This window comes from Ctenopharyngodon idella, chromosome 7 (assembly GCF_019924925.1).
Source record: "Ctenopharyngodon idella isolate HZGC_01 chromosome 7, HZGC01, whole genome shotgun sequence".
NCBI lineage: Eukaryota > Metazoa > Chordata > Actinopteri > Cypriniformes > Xenocyprididae > Ctenopharyngodon > Ctenopharyngodon idella.
In genome coordinates, this window is record NC_067226.1 from 26,868,796 (window position 1) to 26,889,775 (window position 20,980).

At 36.8% G+C, this 20,980-nt stretch overlaps 1 protein-coding gene across 8 annotated transcripts in view; it reads right to left on the reverse strand.

Moving 5' to 3' along the window:
* nav2a (neuron navigator 2a) overlaps positions 1-20,980 on the reverse strand; it is a 217,840-nt gene that overhangs the window by 42,570 nt on the left and 154,290 nt on the right. For 6 of the 8 annotated variants that reach the window (XM_051900032.1, XM_051900030.1, XM_051900028.1 and 3 more), the window contains 8 exons: positions 18,191-18,263; positions 17,159-17,381; positions 16,828-16,881; positions 13,387-13,520; positions 7,225-8,356; positions 5,061-5,173; positions 4,388-4,496; positions 3,141-3,524 (listed from right to left, as the gene is read on the reverse strand). In XM_051900032.1, coding sequence (XP_051755992.1) covers positions 3,141-3,524; positions 4,388-4,496; positions 5,061-5,173; positions 7,225-8,356; positions 13,387-13,520; positions 16,828-16,881; positions 17,159-17,381; positions 18,191-18,263 — 2,222 coding nt within the window. The remainder of the gene's footprint in view (positions 1-3,140; positions 3,525-4,387; positions 4,497-5,060; positions 5,174-7,224; positions 8,357-13,386; positions 13,521-16,827; positions 16,882-17,158; positions 17,382-18,190; positions 18,264-20,980) is intronic. The other 2 variants (XM_051900031.1, XM_051900034.1) reach the window with 1 other exon arrangement.

Consider the following 20,980-nt stretch of genomic DNA (forward strand, 5'->3'; position numbering starts at 1 on the left):
GAATGAACTCATTTTTGTTAAAACCTCAAATTCGACCAAAAATCGACATATTTGACCTGTTTTGCCTGTAGCTCGAAATTGTCCTGTGCGCATTCCGACTCATTTTGCCAGCACGGGTCACATATTTTCATGACAATTAAGCACATTGCTCAAATATTCAAAGACATATATTCAAAAATACAAAAACACCAGCCTATATGAAATATCCTATAATAATCCTATAATAATAATAATAATAATAAAAAAAATCCCATAAGCCCAAACATTAGACAGTCAATCTCGAGACAATCTTCTAAACGGTTTCATGAATTCACACTTAAAAAAAAAAAAACAATTTATGTGTGAACAAAAACCAACACAAACACAGACTAAACAAACTAAATGCCATGCAAGACTATCCTCTGGTCAAACTTTAACCAGCGTTCACCTACACAGATGACATAATTCCCAGCATTTCCATCTTATTCCAGATAATTATTTGTTTTATGGAAATGTCAGTAGCCTCACAGACTCTGCAACCGCAATGTCAGTAATTAAAGCCTCTTTTAAGTAAAGAACATATTCATTTCAGCACGATACATATGATGTAATGTGACAAACCTGTCGCTCCATTATCAAAGTGCTGTCATGAATAGAGGAAGGAGATCATATTAGCTCAACCTGTATGTGTTCATATATAGAGCAGCCTGGGGTGAATTTCTACAGTAAAGCTTTTAACCCGTCAGTCCAGATTGGACTGTGAAAACAACCACTTTGAGTCCTGGGAAATCAGATCCAACAGCAGTATTATAGGAGCCTCTTTCCGTGAGGGATCTGGTTCAAACATGTCAGTGCACTTTAAGATCTATATAGCTTCCCAATACCGATCTCACTTCCCTCAATGCTCATGACATCATCTATTGTGCAGGGGATGCTCTAGTTTAAAAGACATTTATTAAAGCACATAAGAGATTCCTTTGGGTCTGTATTGGCCTTTCAGTTAAGTGTCAATGTGTTAAAGGGCTTTACATTTAAAATGTCAAAATTACAATAGCACCCCTTCGATATGCAGTAAAAGCGAGCAAAAGAGTGACAGGATTTTCATATCTGGATTTTGTCGGACGTTTAAATTGTATATTAATTACCATTTCGCACCCAGAAGTCAGGCTTAAGGCCAGGTGTAATTGCAGCCTGTCACCTGTCCCGTTCTCTATAATCTGGTATAATGTTACAGGCACTAGAACGGTTTGTAGTGCTCAAACCACACAGGAAGACTGTGATTGTGAGGAAATAATAATGCAAGAGGTTTAAATTGCACATTATCACAGTCAAGGTATGCAGAGAGCTTGTTTCAGCATGAAGGGGGCGTTAAATCCATGTTACATCGCGCCTTTAGTCTGTACACTCAGTACAGGGGATGCAAAAGCACCAAAGTCGCCCAAAGGGCCAGTGCCGCAAGGTGAGAGTATTTATTGCATTTCATGTGCTCACCTGCGTCATCAGACGTCAAAAGTAACATACACCTGAATTAAAACCTACCCGTGAGAATCGAATCAGCAAATCAGGGCAACACCGATTCCACCACAAAAACACACACAGTCCCAAACCCTTCAATAGTGTCTATCCTGAGCTCTAACACGAAGACAGTAGAGTGGAAAAAATATGAATCCATTTCAGCTTTTAAGAGCGCTCCAAAAAATGTCAAACACACCTACTTTTATATAATGTAATATTAGCGAAAATCAGCATATTAGAATGATTTCTGAAGGATCATGTAGAGTAATGATGCTAAAAATTCAGCTTTGATTACAGGAATAAATTACATTTTTAAATATATTAAAACAGAAAGCAGTTATTTTAAATTATAATAATATTTCACAACACTGTTTACTGTATTTTTGATCAAATAAATGCAGCCTTGGTGAGCATGAGAGATTTTCAAAAACATTAAAAAATCTTACTGACCCCAAACTTTTGAATGGTATATATTTTACTGAATTAGCACATTTCCTAAAACAATGCCCAAATGTAAAATTTGTCTCTTAGTTAACATTATCCATTAGATTTAATAGGGTAATCATAAAACTTGCCCTTAAAGGGATAGTTCACCCAAAAATGAAAATTATCCCATTAATAAAGACCTTCTGAAGCGAAGCGATGGGTTTTTGTAAGAAAAATATCCATATTTAAAACTTTATAAAGTAAAATAACTAGCTTCCGCCAGACAACCGTCTGCGTTTGTCATTATGTTATATGTCGCATCAGAGGTTACTCTTCTGCCGCAAATCAATGTGTACGGCCATCTGCCGGAAGCAAGATTTAAATATGGATATTTTTCTTACAAAAACCCACGCTTTACTTCAGAAGGCCTTTATTAACCCCCTGGAGCCGTATGGATTATTTTTGATGATGGATGGATGCATTTTTTGGGGGGGCTTAAAACATACACCCCTATTCACTATCATTATAAAAGAGTCAGGATATTTTTAAATATATCTCTGATTGTTTTTGTCTGAAAGTAGATAGTCATATACATCTAGGATGGCTTAAGTGTGAGTAAATTATGGGATAATTTTCATTTTTGGGTGAACTACCCCTTTAAAAAATGCCCCTGGAAATCAATTCCAGGAAGCAAATATTGCTCCTTAATGAAAAAGTTAATTTCTAACCCTGGTAGTCACTTATGATCCCAATAACAATCTGCATTAGCCCTGAGAAAAGAACATGTATGTTCGTATTTAGAGAACCATCTCACCCTCTAGTGGCTACACTGCAATAAAACAACTCTAAAAATGTCCACATGGATAAGTTCATAAAAATCATGATTCATTTGATTTCCTTTATGCCAAATGGTAATGTGCAAATATATGAACATGATAATTCTCATTACAGTAATCAGAAAAGAGATATATTTGCACCAATCCACTCCCTTAAGGCACTTAACACAATCATTTCTCAGCAAGGGTTAAGTTGGGGTTAGGAATATGATTGGTTGAATATCTTCTAGGACCAACAACCACTTGTGTAAATGTTGTTGTGCACCTTTTAATTTTCCTTTAACCTCCATTAAACTACATTAAGACAACACCTTTACGTATCAGCCTTTGAAAAACCACACTAGCCATCTGTCTTAACCAATGACAACCATCTTTCACACTTACCCACTGGTCAGCTCATCAGTGCGGGCGTTCTTAGCCAGCACATCTCCATCACTCATATAGCCACTCATTTCCAGGCCCACACCTGCCAGCTCTAGATCCTCCACCCTGTCTCCCAGCTCCAGACCACAGAGGGCGCTGCCGCGCGCTGCCAGCTGCTTCCGTAGAGGAGCCTGGTACAGATACCGGCCCTGGCCGGACGCCACCCCTCCGCTCCGGGACTGATACCCGTTACCAACCGAGGGAGCGTCTCCTGCTTGTAGACGAGGACTGGATTGGCCCATGCGACTGGTCCAGGACAGCGGCGCAGATCGTGATGCCATGCTGAGGATGCTGCGACCGCTCATTTCAGTGGTTACGCCACCATCAAAAGTGGTCTCCAGTGTACTGAGAGAGAGAGAAAAAAAACATTTTAAATTCACTTTCAGTCAATATTAAATCAAAATTAACTTGCTCCTTGTTTTACATTGGTAGCTCATACCAAGTTTTACCAACAGCTATAGGGTGTTGTAGTGTAGTTTAGTCCTTGAAACTACAGTTACTGTGGTATTTTTCATCAAACAGCATTCAATTACAACATTTACTTTAAATATGAGAAAAGATTTTATACATAGTACTGAGGAATTGTAACAAATATCCTGACACCTCAGGAAACAAAAATGCCTTGCTGCTCTCATTTTTGCCTAAAATGGACTTTTTAAGCAGTTCACAATTACTGCATGATGCCATCATAGCAATGCAGTCTGGGTCAATTAGATGAATAATCAAAAAGAGGAACAAAGAAGGTTTTAAGAATAGACCGAGATGGAAAGAACACCAAAGAGCCAGTGGACACCCCCTATTCATTTAAAAAAAAGAGTAACGCGAGTCAAGCTGAGGAAGGAATGGCTACTTGTTACTGTCTCAAAACAGAAAATAATGCAAGAAAAAAGTGTCCTTTTATGGCAAGCCTGTGTTTTTGCCAGTTTGTTTGGGATGGAGATTAGGAGAATAATGTGCTTTCTCCTCACAGTTGAAGCTGGTTTCATGGTTCACCAAAGAACTGTTGCCATCTTAGCCACTGGATGTGGTTCTTGAGATGGCTATATGGTTCTTTGGAGATTAAAAAGATTCTTGAGGTTTCATTGCAGGTTCTTCAGATACAAAGGATTCTGGGTTCTTTAAAACACCAGATTATAGGTGCATTCTTTCTGAAAGTTCTCCTGCTGCATCAGGCTGTGATAAGTAAGAAATACTCTAGATGCATCTACCTGTGTGTGATTTGCGTCCCCCGCAAACTTGACATGGTCTCTTCTAAATTTTGCCGCAGGTCAGCAATGTTTTTGACAGTCCTCAGGCGTCTAGTCTCTGGATCTTCACCTGAAAACAGGTGTTGATTTTCACATTTTATATCATATATCAGTATTTAAACACTACTGTTCAAAATGCTGGGGTCAGTAAAATAAATGCTGTTCTTTTGAACTTTCTATTCATCAAAGAATCCTGAAAAAAATGTATCACAGTTTCCACAAAAAATATTAAGCACCACAACTGTTTTCAACATTCAACATTCATAATAATAAGAAATGTTTCTTGAGCAGCAAATCAGCATATCAGAATGATTTCTGAAGGATCATGTGACACTAAAGACTGGGGTAATGATGATGAAAATCCAGATTTGATCACAGGAATAATTTACATTTTAAAATATATTCAAATAGAAAACAGTTATTTTAAATTGTAATAATATAAATGTTTTTACTGTATTTTGTAATAAATAAATGCAGCCTTGGTGAGCATAAGAGACTTCCTTCAAAAACATTAATAAATCCTTTTAAACAGTAGTTCTCTAAACCACAGTTTCTTACTGGAATAAACTTCAGATCATCATCAACATCAACAAAATCTTTACTTATATGATCATATATAAATCGGACAGGTTACCTGACAGGTCCTCAGTTGAAGACTGGTTGATTTTACTGAAGCTGCTGGAGTCACTACTGCGGCATCCAGAGCTTGGGTTTGTGTCAATGTTTCCTTCTGCCTCATTCTGAGACCTAAAAACACAGGGGTTAAAAATAAAAGTTGTCAGTCATGTAGATAAGCATGCACATATTTTCTGTGACACTGTTGTCAGCAGAAGTCATGGCCTGACTAAAGGAATCCTTTATGGAAAAAAACAAACACAGGGCAAAGAGTCTGTTTCAGAGGAAATACCAGTCAAACGCTTCACAGCTGAGCCTGACGGGGAGTCATACGCATGTGAACATGCATGCACACTTACTACAGCCATTTGCAATGATGTTTTTCAGTCTCATAATACTGTGCTCCTGTTTTGGAATTAATCCATTTTATTTATCTGTCCATCTAACATGTATTACATGCATAACAGTACATAGGATTCCGCACTCGATTTTACTTTTTTTTTTACCATACAAAACTATACCAACTCATGTTATGTTCTTGTTAATGTGTTCTGCATGTTTTTTTTTGCATTTGTTTTTTTTTTAGCATAATGGCGTGTGATTGTAAGGGTGTTTTGGGGTGGTTGTCATGGGGTTGCTGTTCAGCTGCAAAGCTGATTTTAAGCAAATTGCTATGTGGTTGCTGGGTTTTTGGTGGTTGCTAGCAGTGCTATTTTAGTATTATTTATATACATTATAGTATTTATTAATATTTGGAATTAACTTTTATTTTATATTTTCAACTTTAGAATTTTAGCTTAAACTTATTTTATTTCAATTAGCTACCAAGGTAACACTTCTAATTTTCTTTTCTTTTCTTTTCTTTGGACTGCATGTAAGTGAAGGAAATGGAAAATATGGCTTTTTTGAAGTATTCATTTTAGTTCACAGCAAAATACAAATTAAATTTTTACAGATTTTTACAAACCCAATTCAAATCACATTCATATTTGTTCCACATCTGTGCATGGTCTGAAATCAGAATTTGAATTAAAATCACCATCTTTAATATAAAAATATTTCTGTCATGACAACTCTCGGAGTGTTTGGCATGGTAATGGGTATGACAATGTTGATATGTTTGGTCTTGGCGGAATAGATCTGCTACGCTGCTGCTGCTTTTATTGCTGCTGCTGCTGTTGATTATTGCTGCTGCTGCAGAGCAAGTATGGGACTTGCTACTGCCAATACATACACGACACGCTGCTGTGAGCAAGTAAGACATGCTGCTGCTGTACAATATAGCGTACATTAATTATAAATTATTAATTAGATCTATACAGGTGGAGCTGGGGAAGGTGGAGGGTTTCTGAAGCACGCTGCACTGCTAGGCAAAGGCTACTCATGTATTTGAAGATTGAGCACGCAACTCATTGGCTACTAATACAGCAGGAACCAATCATCTGTGTCCTATAGATAATGATGTGATTACAAGCAGGTTAGTTAAAGGACCTATTAGCCTGCCCATTAGAGTTTCATGCCAGAACTTTGTATTATCTCACAATTCTGACTTTTTTTACTCGCAATTGTGAGTTTATATCTTGCAGTTCTGACTTTTTTTAATCACAATTCTGACTTCTTTTTCTAGCAATTCTGACTTCTTTTTCTAGCAATTCTGACTTTTTTCTTGCAATTGTGAGTTTATATCTCCAATTATATCTTCAAAAGTCTAATTCTGAAGTAAAAAAAGACAATTTAGAAAACACGCAATTGCAACTTTGTCACGCAATTATGACTTTAACTCACAACTGCAAGAAAAAAATTCAGAATTGCGAGAAAAATTCAGAATTGTGAGAGAAGTCGCAATTACCTTTTTTTTTATTTTTTATTCCGTGGCGGAAACAAGCTTCCATAAATAAAACTTATTTTATTTCCCAAGGCATCCTTTTTAATTTTTGTTTTTAAAGTTTACATTTTTCAGTATTTATATTTTATTGTATTTCAGCCATATTTCAATTAACGAAAACCATTTTAATAGATTTAGTTTCAGTTAAAAATAACAACACTGGCTGCTAGATGGTTGCTCACTTGCCCAAGTCAAAAGATGATCTCTAGATATGGCTCAAGTTCCTCCTTTAAACTTAAACATACTATACGGTATTTTTAGACCTGTTTTCAGCTGAAAATCCCAATAAGAGTCTGACCTGTACATGAAGGGTGCTACGGTGGCTGTGTTGGGGTGGTTGTATTGCTGCTGGGGTTGAGGCAGCTGCACACTGACTGTGTTGCTGGCCGTGGATTGTGTTCCGTTGGCCACCAGGGCACCACTGTGCGTTTGGTGTCCTTTGCCCTCGGTGGAAGCCAGGCTGGAAGAAGACGAGGAATGCCGACTGTCCCTATGAAGTCCCAGACCCCCTCCCAGACGCATACTGCGAGGCCTCTCATTGTCCTTACCACCGAGAGGCAGCGCTGAGCTTTTTACCGCTCCATTTCCTGTGCTTTTACTTCCTGGTTTTGGAATTCCGCTCTGCACAGGGGCGGAGCTATCTTTCTTGGTAACGCCCATCTTGCCGCCTTTGGGTATAAAGCTGGCGATCTTAGAGGCTTTCCTGGGCTCTGCCTCGGAGGGAGCAACTCCGCTTGACGGAACAACTTCCTCTTTAACTTCTTCTTTGGTCTCTACCTTTTCCGAGGCAGGGACACGCTTGGACCCCTCCTTCCCGTTTTTGTCTTTCTCCTTAGCTTTTTCCTTTTCTTTCTCTACAGCTTTAGTTGAGGCTTTTTTCGCCGTGAGCGCCCGGCTAAAGGTCCGCTGTGCAATGCCCTTCAGCGCAATCTTTGGGCTGCTGGTCGTCAGGTTAACAGAACTTGATCCGTTCGTGGGTCTGACATTACCATCCATTTCCTCAAAGGGTTCTGTATTGGAACCAGCCTCGACTCTTTCCAAAACCAAACCGGCATCTTTTCCTCCTGTCGGCGTAACAGCGCCCTCTGTTTGCGTGGATGACTTGGAGCCTCCTTTGCTATTGAAAAGTTTGAGTTTCTCCAGCATGGACTTCTGAGGCACAGCTTTCGGTGGAGGATCTGCAGGCACGGACTGCTTGGCTTGGAGATCTGGCTTGATGGAAAGCACCGTGGAGGGAGCGGTGGAGGTAGCAGTGTGCTTAGTGCTCTGAGATTTGCTTCTCCAGGGTTTGCTACTCGAGTTGGGCTGGGGGATGGCTGATGAAGACGATGAAGATGCCACAGTGCTGGTGCTAACAGAGGTGCAGGCGGACACCAGGGATGACAGAGCATGCTCAGTCACGCCTTGTGATGCGATACTCTCTGATGATTCTGGAGAGGAAACGACACGAGAGGTGACGGTGAAACACATGAAAATCGGAGACAGGATAAAACGGTAAATGATGGACATTGAGACAGTTGGACTGCATATGTTGGAGAAGGAGTTAACAGCAGTTAACAGCAAAATACAGATGAAATTAGGTTTTTACAACTCCAATTCAAAACACATTCATACGTGTATCACATTTGAACGAATTCCAAATTCAAATCAGATTTTGAACCCGCTTAAAATCAGAACTGTTTCAGTTTGAATGGTCCAGTGTTAAGTATTATTTATATACTTCTATAGCATTTATTAATATTTTGAATCAACTATTATTTTTATATTTTTAGTTTTCATTTTCATTTTAGTAATTTTGTTCTGTGATTGTCATTTTTAGTTTTGACAGTTTTAGTAATCTTAGTGCTTCAACTTATTTCAGTCAGTTTTCATGGCAACATTTCTTCAGTGAAAAGTTTTCCCAAGTTTAAGTATCTCATCTAATATTTCAGCTTACTTTCAATTACCAAAAATGATTTTGAATAGTTTTAGTAATAGTTAACATTAACAACACTGGAACGGTCAGATTAGATTTCATGTCTTTTTCCTCCAACTGGGAAACCCGCATGAAATCTGATGGTCACAAACCACATCAATATGTGTTTCAAAATCTGATTAAAATCTAATTTTTGCAAATGAGTCAAATAGACTGATTAGATTTCCACATAACATCACAAATTACACATAACATCATATAATGTACGAGAAAGTCTCTTGGAACTGCACTGATGCTTACATCATTACTACAGAAACAGATACAACAACAACAGTCCTAAAGCTCCTAAAGATTGGATCTGAAAACCAAATTGGACTTTTGCGCAGTGCAGTGTTGCGGAAGATGAACCTATAAGGGAAATAAAGCAATAATTAAAGTAGATTAAATCAAATCCTAAGAAAAACAGAAGAAAAAGCTTTAAAGTTTAACCAGAGATAAGTACTGAAACTGTTCTCCCTGGCCATAAAAGGCTAGTAACTCTTGAGCTAATGTTATTCTAATAGTGAGCAGCAGACAGCCAACTGAGATCCATTCTAAACTGTTTACACTAACACAGCGAGTAAGACTTTAATGCCCATTCAAACGCTACAGGCCAAATTTAGCTATTGCGCTCTGTGTGACACACACAATCAAAACTTCCTTTAAATAACTGACATGAAGATACAAACACAAATCATACAAAAACAGAAATTTTACACAATGAATGAAAATCTACAATTAGCTAATGTTAACTGATAAAATAAACAGTGAATTTTAGCACCACAGAGTGAAACATAAGTAAGTCATTGAAAACAAACAGCAAAATTAGTAAAACCTTGCAGAATGAAATGTATAGTTCCCCAAAAAAAGTCCAAAAAAGCAGTTTATATAAAAAATAAATAAATAAATAAAAATGAAATCAGCAAGTTATTTGTCTCTTATTCACCTGACAAGTCCATTTGATAAAGTGTGTTGGTTTCACAGTCAGTCCAGCCTGTAGCGTCTCAGTAGTCAAGTTCACTCGCAGGAGTTACACTGCAAATAAATCGCTAACTGCAAACACTGGCTGGTGAGTTCTCACACAGAACCCCGCTGTCCCTCTGTCCAGCCCCCTCCCTCTGAGCCTCTAGATCACGCTAAACACTCGCTCTGTTTGTCGGCTGGTGGTCCAGACCCCAAAAAAGACCCTAAGTGCCTAAAAACTCTAAAAATCAGCTGAGCATACAGTATACTGATGCTGCACATTACAAATGTAATCTAGCAGAAGAGATTTATAAAACTATAGATTTATCCAACTGAGTGCCGAATGTTTCACACAGATAAATTAAGTGTTGTTTATTCAGATATATATCATTTTAAATAGAATTTTATGACATAATATGCTTTTGGCAAGCACTTAAGTTAAGATTGACTGCACTGCTACAAAAAACACTAATTATTAAACTCAAATGTTTCTTTATTTTTCAAGTTCAGCATTTGTTTTTTTGTTTTTTTAATTTGTATATTTTATTCAGTGATCTGACATGGAGAAAAACACTGTTCCCATCTCATTCAGGTTAGCATTTAATGAGCGGCAAGGAAACAAAGCGGCAATTAGGAAGTGATTAAGGTCCAATTAGCCATGCAAGCCAGAGAGAAGTGGGTCAGACCACTAATGACTTCCAATAGGTAGAGAGAGGAAAGAGAGGGGCAGAGAGGGGGATAGTTCGAAGAAAAAAAAAATGGCCTGGCTTAGTTATAGAGATTAAAGTTGAGAGAGAGAAATAAAGATGAAAAAGTTGAGCAGTTATTACTCCAAAACAAAAAATAAAACAATGAACTGCAAAACTATCCATCAGTTGCACTCCAAAAAGGCAGAAATAATCTTGCTGTCACCTCCATATCAGCAGGAATCTCCAGAGCAACTTTGTGCCCTCAGGGTTTGTGGCCCTTCTCAGTTCCTCTTAAAGTCCATATTTAAGTGATTATTTCTCCATGGCAGAATAACAGCTATCATTATCCTCAGATGACCACCCCAAGGGAACTGACCAACTCTCTCAGAAAAAAAACATACAAAAGCTGTCACTGGGGCGGGACTCTTTCAAAAGGTTTTAATATGTATCATTTAGGTACTAATGTTTCTTTAAAGCTGCAGTCCATAAGTTTTGCCTCTTTACTACTGGTACTACTGTAATTTACTTAGGGGTAAAAAAGGGTACTGCTCCAGTGACAGCTTTTGTACCTTTTTTTCTGAGTTAATAAACAGTTCATGCCTGTTTCATGCCTGCAACATTGTCAGTTTTTTCCTCTATTATTGAATAGTCATCATGTTTACATGTACAAGAAAATTCCAATGAATTACTGGTCAAAATTTGATGATCATGTAAACACGTTAAGTCAACTGCCATAACCTGATTAAGCCAACATTACACACGAATACTGCAATTGCTATAAATAAAGGCCCAACCAGGCCCAAATTATGCAATGTAAAAACATTTACACTGATAATAATAATAATAAAAAAAATGCTGCTTCAAAAATAAAGTAAAATCAAAGTGCATACAATTACAACTATAATGTTACAAATGTACTGCAGTTTATGTGACAACTTTGAATTTTAAACCCTGAAAACACAAAATGCTAAATTGTTGTCTTTTAAAATTTGAAACTGTAAATCTCCTTCCGACACTCTCTTGACTCTTATCTTATGTATGTTTCAATAGTGTCACATACACACAGAAGAGTTCGAGCTCCTTTGCTCTGTTATTCACTTCCTCGCTGTCACACACTCAGAATAACAGAGCTGAATGTAATATGGGAGAATCAGTCGGCTGACACCATTTACTAACTTTCACTGTCACAAGACCAAAACATTTGAACTCTTCAACTGCACACAAGCCAGATATTAGTTACAGTCAGGAGATTCACCAAAATACTCTTAAAAAGTGAGTCCTTGTAAACACGGGCACAGAATAAAGTAAGCAAACTGTCAAAGTCGGCCATTAGAAGAACCTGCTTTGAAAAATACTTAGGAATATGTACACAAACATACAGTAGAAAAACAGGATAGTGATTAAACATGACACTCTGGAAACCTTCTCTCTCTGTCTCTCCTTCACTGTCGCCACATTCTCATGCTCAAACACACTAATTGGAGCTCAATTAATGCAGAAATGCTCCATTCACTCTGCTTTCAAAGCCAGAGCCACACACACACACACATGCACGCACGCACGCGCACGCGCACGCGCACACACACACACACACACACACACACACACACACACACACACACACACACAAACACACACACACACACACACACACACCCAGCACATTTGCAACATCTTTCAAACATCTCAGCTAGGGTTTGTGTGACTAGCTTCACTCAAGGTCATTATAAGCAGTTATTTCCAGCATTGACTGCTACATTAACTGCTCCAAACACAGCACAGCTCCGTCAGCGAGCACAGAAATGTGGTTGGCACATTTTAACACAGTGACCGCTTAAAGTCAACATGAACTCTAAATTGACCCAGTTTATCTTATTGTGCATAAATCAACAGGGCACATTATTCCAGAAATTGTTTTTAAGTTTTCTGCTGACATTACAAGGCCATGTGGACTACTGGATAACGTCAACCAAGATGCAAATTTTATACATGTAGATATTGTTTTAGTAAATACACAAATTCAGTTTATACACTATCATTTGGGGTCAGTAAGACTTTTTTTATTTTAATTGTTATCCCAGTGATCAAATCTGAATTTTCAGCATCATTACTCCAGTCTTCAGTGTCACATGATCCTTCAGAAATCATTCTAATGCTGATTTGATGCTCAGGAAACATTTCTGATTATCAATGTTGAAAACAGTTCATTGTGTGTTTGTGTGTAAAAAAATTTTCATGATATTTTGTAACAATGTAAAAGTCTTTACTGTCCCTTTTGATCAATTTAATGCATCCTTGCTGAATTAAAAAATGATTTCTATCAATTTTTTTCTTTATTGACCCTAAACTTTTGAACAGTAGTGTACATGCACAGAGCATGCAGAGTAAATATAGATCAGCCCCATAGCTTTAACTTTAAACACTACATTAGTGTTTAAAATACAAATAACATAATATATTTAATTTTTGGAGAAAGAAACAAACCATAAACATACCTTATACGCATCACAAAAACATACTACATAGCTAAACGTGAGACACAATTTTCTTCCAGTACATCTTTCCCTATACAAATTTTTTTTCATTATCATTTTTTTTTTTTATTTCTCTAGTCAGCATTTTTTGAATAAATAAAAAACAAAAAAAACTCATTTTGCCCATGCAGGCATGATAAAATCACAGATAAAGTAAACTGTAAGGACCCTGTAGAAGTAAATATGTTCAAAGCTGTATATAGAAAGAAACTGCACCTCAGCCGGCTGCCACACTAAAGATTTTTAATGAAATATGGGCCTGCTATTATCTGCTATGATGTAATGTTTCATTTCAGAAGTCACTGTGAAGTTGCGTTTACCTTTGGCCTGAGCTGCTGCAGGTTTGGCTTTATCGCTGAACACCTGGCTGCGGCGATTCCCTGCTGAACTGATGGACCCTCGAGGAGAACTCTCACTGCCCGCAGTGGACATCCTCGAGGTGGGGCCAGGTAATCTGTGACAGCAAGACAACCAGAATATTCACAACAAGATTTTACACAGCTTTGTACTGATGCTGCCCAGGGTAGAATAGAAGCTAAATATTTAGCGTTCACATTAAAAAAAAAAAAAACTTGAAATGCACAGGGGTCTAAACAAAACCTAAACTAACATACAGCATTCAACAAAACATATGCCATATGTCAAATACTGACATAAAAGAAATGTAGAAGTAAATACCGGTTTGCCTGTTTGATGGAGATTTGTGATTATAATGTGGCATTTCTCCCTCAGTCCTAGTCTTAAAGATGATTGACAGACAAATAGACTAATCTCACCCAACAATCAAGTCTAGGTAAATGTCATGTCAATGTCATGTAAAATACAGTAACATCTGTAGTGACCTATGCTAATCTCACAGCTGTCAATTGTGTGGCCTTGACATTTTCTCATAAATATGTAAAATAGCAATGCTGTAGGGAGATTTTCCTCTATATTTATTTTCCTGCTCACCTAAAACACATCTTATGTCTATGGAAGGCTTAACTGCAATTACAACTATCCACCAATAGATGACAACATTGCATCACGTTACCAAAAAAAAAAAAAAAAAAGAAAAGAAAAGAAAAAAAAGAATGGTGGTATGATAAAGCCAGGGCCAATATTCAAAGTGGGGATTTTAGAGTAGGTGATTGAGTGTATTTTTCAAATGCTTTACACATGTGAGTGAAATGCATTTACATCACTTGGTGACTGAGCGCATGAACATCATTCATTCAAACTAAAGTTACAACCTCAACCTTTCAGTCACACACTACACACCACTATTAATAATTAATCTCAAACTCAAGCAGGGCATCACACAGCGAGGTTATTTTAAAGTTATCACGGCTCACTGAGCAGACATTTCCACAGGGACATGTTTTTGGGTAACATCACCTGACAGAGTCCACATATTCTGTCTGGCTGGATATATTCAAGGAAAACTTCACCAGAATTGGTCATTTCTTTCTTTCTTTCTTTCTTTCTTTCTTATATTAGCAATTCTCTCTGTCTCTCTCTCTCTCTCTCTCTCTCTCTCTCTCTATCTATCTATCTATTAGGCATGTGACGGTATCAAATTTTCATGTTGCGAATTGCTGAAGCTTTTATCATGGTATATGGTATTATCACGATATTGAAATAAGTTGCAAAAAAAAGTGTTGTCATAGTATAACAGGTTTAAGAACTCTTTTTGTAATAACAAAAATAACTCTGAATGTTTAAATACAATAATGCAATACACCAAAAATATATAAAGTAAAATTTTTCAAACAGATTAAAGTGCAAAAGAATTAGGTTATAAAGAACAACAGATAACACTTTACAATAAAGTCTCATTATTTAATGCATTAACTAAGATTGAGCAATAGCTACATTTGTTTGAACATTTGTTATTTTTTGTTAATGCTAGTTAAGAAATACAACTGATCATTGTTAGTTTTATCTCAGGTCCATTAAATAAGTTCTTTTAATTTTAGTAATGTTATTAAACAGTAACTAAGAAATTAACATTAACTAAGAATAATTAATGCTTTATAAGTATTTTTCATTGTCAGTTTGGTAATAATGAATTAACTAATGAAGCCGTATATCTCAAAGTTTTACTGAACAATAACAAATAATCGGAACATTTCTAATCATTAGGGCATGTTGTAGTCCAGATTAAAATATAAAATGTTTGAAAATAAATAGCCTATTGAGTCTTTAAGTATTAAGTATTCGGTGCTGTGATGAACAACACTGAGATTACAAAAAAATGAATGGCTGTTTGAAGCATTTTTAAAAAACTTCACTAGTGCAGTTGCTTTGTTTGCGGGGTTTCCGGGGTAACCGCTGCATTCTGCTGTTCCATCAGCACGCTCTGCTGTCAGAGATTAATTTTCTATGTTGTTTAAATGCTTTGGTAATACAAAATGTATTTTTTTTCGTCATGCCAATAAAGCTATCTGAATGGAATTGAATTGAGTGAACGTGCACTTTCATTCAGCGCGTCTCCTTCACTCGTTCCGCCATGTGCTTCTCATGCACGTTGGGCTTGTTTACATCTGAGCGTGTGTCCCTTTGACGCAGAATACAGCGGTGTTGTGTATTTTATATGGTTGATGCGGAAAGTATTCTTAAATGCATTATAAAAATTTTAATAATTGGTAATAGATTATTATTTACGGTATTTTGAAGTGCCCACGATAACAATATCGTGCATATTCATTATCGTGATATATCGCATTACCGAATATCGGCACGTCTACTATCTATATATATATATATATATATATATATATGCATGTATGTATTTATGTATGTATGTGTACGTGTGTGTGTGTGGCCCGCCATCGTCTAATCTGTCCCACCACATTTCATAACCAAAAATATTTTAAAACTTCTCATAATAATATAAAATGTCTGTAACATTGTTTTGCTCCATTGCTTTGGCGCTATTTAAAACGCGATATGACTTTGTGCCCTTATCAAATCGCAAAAGACTGATTTAATTAAATAAGTATATAATCTGTTTACACTGCGTGTTTCAAAGCGAAGTGCGCACTTTGCTCACAGGATCTGCTCGTGATCCGGTACGTTTTTCCTGCCTCTGTTATTAGTTCACAGTGAATGAATGCAGTGAACTCCATCTCTGCATGTGCTGTGTGTTTAGCGTGCATTTGGGAACGTAGCGGGCACCAGCATTATTTTCACATTAGCATAATATCCAACATTTATATGGGAAGATGATTACAACATTTAACTAGATTTGTAACGAGACGCGTTTATAAAGATCTTTTCACAGAAACGGTAGTTTCTACCTCCCTAGAGGGACCGAGGTCCAGCCAGATATGTCTCCTGTAGTAAACACTGCATGGTTATATGGTTTCTTAATAACTGTAATCACAGTTAAAATACTTTGAATGAATGTTGAATGGTTCACATGCTTTAAATAGTGTAACAAACTATAACAACACATGATAAAACACCTGAAATATTGTGTTGGTCATGTGTTTTAATGCAGCACACTCTTTAGCTATAACAGTGTTTACAGTTATTTATGAGAAGATACAGCTCAATTATAACTGTAATGTAAGACATTATTGATGCAAGAATTAATATTTTATAATGAATTATATATACAGGCAAATAATAATTATTAATATTTAATTATAATCTTGTACATACATAGGTAGAATTAGACCACAAGATAACATGCAGAGAGTAAGTGAGGAAGAGGAGGGTGATGACAAGCAGGTTGACAGAGGAGGAAATAGAGAGGATGGGAGTGAGAGTGCTACCTAGAAGACTTTTTCTGACCAATGGAAAACTTGAGTTTACTCTGAGAGCCATCCCTAGATTGAAAGAAGAAGAGAAACAAGAGAAGAAAGAGAGATAAAGGGAGAGAGAGAGAGAGAGAGAGAGACAGAGAGAGATAGAGAGAGACAAACACAGAGTGATGACTAACAACATCAAAGCTAAGAGAATGAAAACACATTCAGAAAGATTGCCATCAAACCACAAATAATCCATATAACATATGTACATAAGATAGATAGAATGTTATAATGATAGACAGACAGACAGACAGATTGATAGATAGATAGACAGACAGACAGACGGATATTTTACCTGGACTGCATCTCTGCCTGTGTTCTGTGTGTGTGTGAGGCTGATGTGTGTGTCCCATGCGAGGTGGAGATCAGCTGGGCCGGAGCGCTGCTCTGCTGGCTTAAGGGAGCGTGTGAATGTGTGTGTTGCGTGTGCGTCTGTCTGATCGCCTGCTGCTGCTGCTTGTATCGAGACAGGCTAAAGAAAAGACCCAAGATGGCTTTCAGATTTCCATTCCGGATCTCTATGTGAGGGAGAGATGTTCAACAACAGATTGCTGTTTAGTATATCATTTTGCAGACACTTTTCTCTCAAAGTAATTACTAGGGTGCTAATTACAAGCACAGTTCCCCATAAAGCATGAGAGGTTTGAGCATCTCGCTCTTTCTCCTTGTAGAAACTGTACCAAAAACCTTCCAGTTATCAGGCAGAGTCCCACCATCAGTCAAGCCACCTGCTTTCATATTTTATTGTAGTTTCATTGATATGCCATTAACCAGCATGTAATTCTAAAAGGGGTTTAGCATCACTTTTAACCCTGGGTTATGAAGTACAGCTTTCCCAATGGCAAAGACGTTTGCTTGAGAGTTACAGCAAGTTGTTTGGTATCAAACAGACAATCATGAAGTAAACAACACTTGCATCATTAAATATTAATGTACTTTGTACAGTCAAATAAACTTTTATGCCCTTTGTTTAGAGGAAATAAGATAAAAATGACAAAAAGTGAAGGAAAACACATTAAGTGATAAAGTAACAAACTGTGTGCTGTAATTGTCCAATCAATGTTTGTAATCTCATAAATATGCAAATAAGAACATTAACCCAGGAATTAAATATGTACAGAGTAAAATCTTGACACCTAACTACCCAAATTACTAAGTTACTAACCCCGGGTGAAGTATGAACAGTGTCAAACTTGTAACAACATAACCCAGGTTAATCATTTAAAGTATAAAAAAGCCCATATTTTGCAAAGTAATTGACTTGGCAATTAGCTGAGATCAAATTGTTATGAAATCTTACTTGAAGCTATAAATAGGCATGTTTTACCTTCGGCTGATAGTCCTTGTATGTTCACACCTTTGGCTGCTAGGAAGCTCAGACAGGCATCAATGTTCTCAATCTAGAGAGAGAAATAAGGAGAGTATTTTGATAAGCACTGTAACGATCATTTAAAATGATAATGAAAAAAAAAAAAAACACACACACACAAACACAAAAAAGCCATTATCACCTAAAACAAACAGGCTGGTTAAGTTCAAAACAGATGCTGTGTCCTTGCAGTCTAGATTCAGTTTGCTTCACATCAGCTCTGTGGCTGAATATGTGACTGGACGTTCACTCACTCTAGGAGGTGTAGTGTTATCAGAGAGCATAGATTGGCTGCTCAGTCAAAGCAGTATGCAAAGCCTTTCCTCCCAATCGTTGAAGGCGTCACATTTGCCCTGTTGCTAGGAGACGCCATCGAGGCCATGATGCTGACCCAGCCGTATCCTAGTGTCACTCAATTTAAATGTATAAGCATATCTGATTGGCTGAGAGGAGAGTGATGTAATAGGCTATACTTAAAGGTCATGTGGACTCCACTAGGAATTTGTTAATAATATTTACCATACTCTGGTCGAGGTTATTCATAATCAGTAATCGCATTTCAAGTAATGGGAGTTATATAATCAGATTACTTTTTAAACGCATTACTGTTAAATTTACAACAAAATAACGCAAGTTACTTTGTTTTCACATTTATTGACTGACAGCTCTCCTGTCCACATGCTGAGAGAAATCTTGAGTAAGTGCAGAGGTGTTGTGTGTGCTGTATGAACATGATGGTCACTGTAGTTCCATAATAAATGTGAACATGCATTTACTCATCTCACTTGCGCAAAAACAGATTCAAGTATTCCTCGAAATGAATAAATATGAACAAATAGTGAAATGCAAACTCAAAATATTACTTAAACCTGCAATAATTAAATACGTTAAATAACTCGTCTTTGCTGCTGATTTTTGATGATCTAATTCAACTCTAGTAATACAATTATTTTAGATAAACATCATATTTATGTTTTATTTATTTATTTATTATTGCTGAAGTAAGAGTTGAACTTTCTTCTCCTGCGTCCTATTCTTCTGCAATCCAGAAAGGTTTGTTTGAGCTGCGCCCTCTACTGTACAGATGTGAATTTGCATTTACTCCAGCCTGAGGCTTATTCATTTCACTTTTGGTGTTTACATTTACCAAAAATTTTTGCATCTTAGCAACGTAAACATATGTTAGTTCTCATTGAAGCTTACTGTATTATGTAGAAGAGTATTTTGAGAAAGATCGAGTGAGCGAGTTTATTACCTGCATTCAGATTTAGCATTTTCCTTCAGGTCAGTCCTACAGTATGTTCATAATAAAAAATCTGTTTAAATGTCCGATGTATTATTTTGACCTTTTAACAGTTAAGGGGTTTTCCCATGACTGACAGTGCTAGTCAAAGCATTTGTCAGTTGCGTCTTGTTCCGTGTTCAAAACAATTCAGTCTTTTCAATATAAAAGTCTTCGCTACTGACTGACACACTCATAAAGACAGTCTTTGCCGCCATCTAATGGCGTAATAATGTAACTTCTGTTGCGGTTCACGGTCAGGGACTATTTTTTCCGGCGGAAGGAAGGCTTTTAGTGACAGTTTACTTCATGAAAGTTGCATTGATACATATTTTTGGCTTTAATATTTGTATTGTGTAGTAACCGTTTTATAAAAGCAATAAGGTACTCAAGGCTAGTGCTGTATTGTGAATAAGTCACGGCTGAAGGGGTTGCAGGCATATTCAGCCATGACTTATTCACGATACAGCACAGCCTCTCATACCTTTTTGCTTACACACACATATATATATATATATATATATATATATATATATATATATATATATATATATATATATATACATATATATACACACTCACACTAGTGCTAATCACAATTAATCGCTTCTAACATAAAACTTTGTGTTTACATTATATATATACATACATATACTGTACACATATTTATATATGTGTGTATGTATATATACACTGTGTTCCAAATTATTATGCAAGTGACATATCAGTAGGATCTCAGTACAATAAACATTCAGATTTGAGTTTTTCTAAGAAAGTGTTTGTTTGTTTATTTATCCATGTCTTTTTAGATAACTGGTATCAATCTCAGACAAAATAATTTGCCAGGTCTACTTAGGTACATGGAAACCCTACTTAAAGAGGTTGTTCCACATTATTAAGCAAGTCACAGTTCTCATGCAATATGGAGAGGAAGAAAGATCTTTTTGAAGATGAAAAGCATGAAATGGTGCAATGATGTGCAAAAGGCATGAAAACAACTAATATTGTATGAAAACTGAATAGAGATTATCGAATTATCATAACAATTGTGAGTGATTTAGAGCACAGCAGAACTTGGTCAGATAAAGGCTTATTAAGGAAAGTTCCTGTCAAAAAAATTAATTGTATTAAAAGTGCAGCTATAAAAAAAAGCCAGTGTTGAGCAGAAAACAGGTATTTGCAGGCTGGCAGTTGTGTGTAAAGATGCATTTCAGCCACTCCTAACCAAAGCTTACAAAGAGAAACATTTACAGTGGGTTTAGAAATACATGAAGACTAGTTTTATTCACTGACGAATGCCGTATTACAATTGATGGTCTAAATGGATGGATTTCTGGACGGTTGGTGAATGGCCATCACGTTCCAACAAGACTGTGACGTCAACAGGGAGCTGGCAGATGAAGATTTGGGCTGGAATACTGGGAAGTGAGATGGAATGTCCCTTTAGGTTCTCTGAGGGTGTCAAA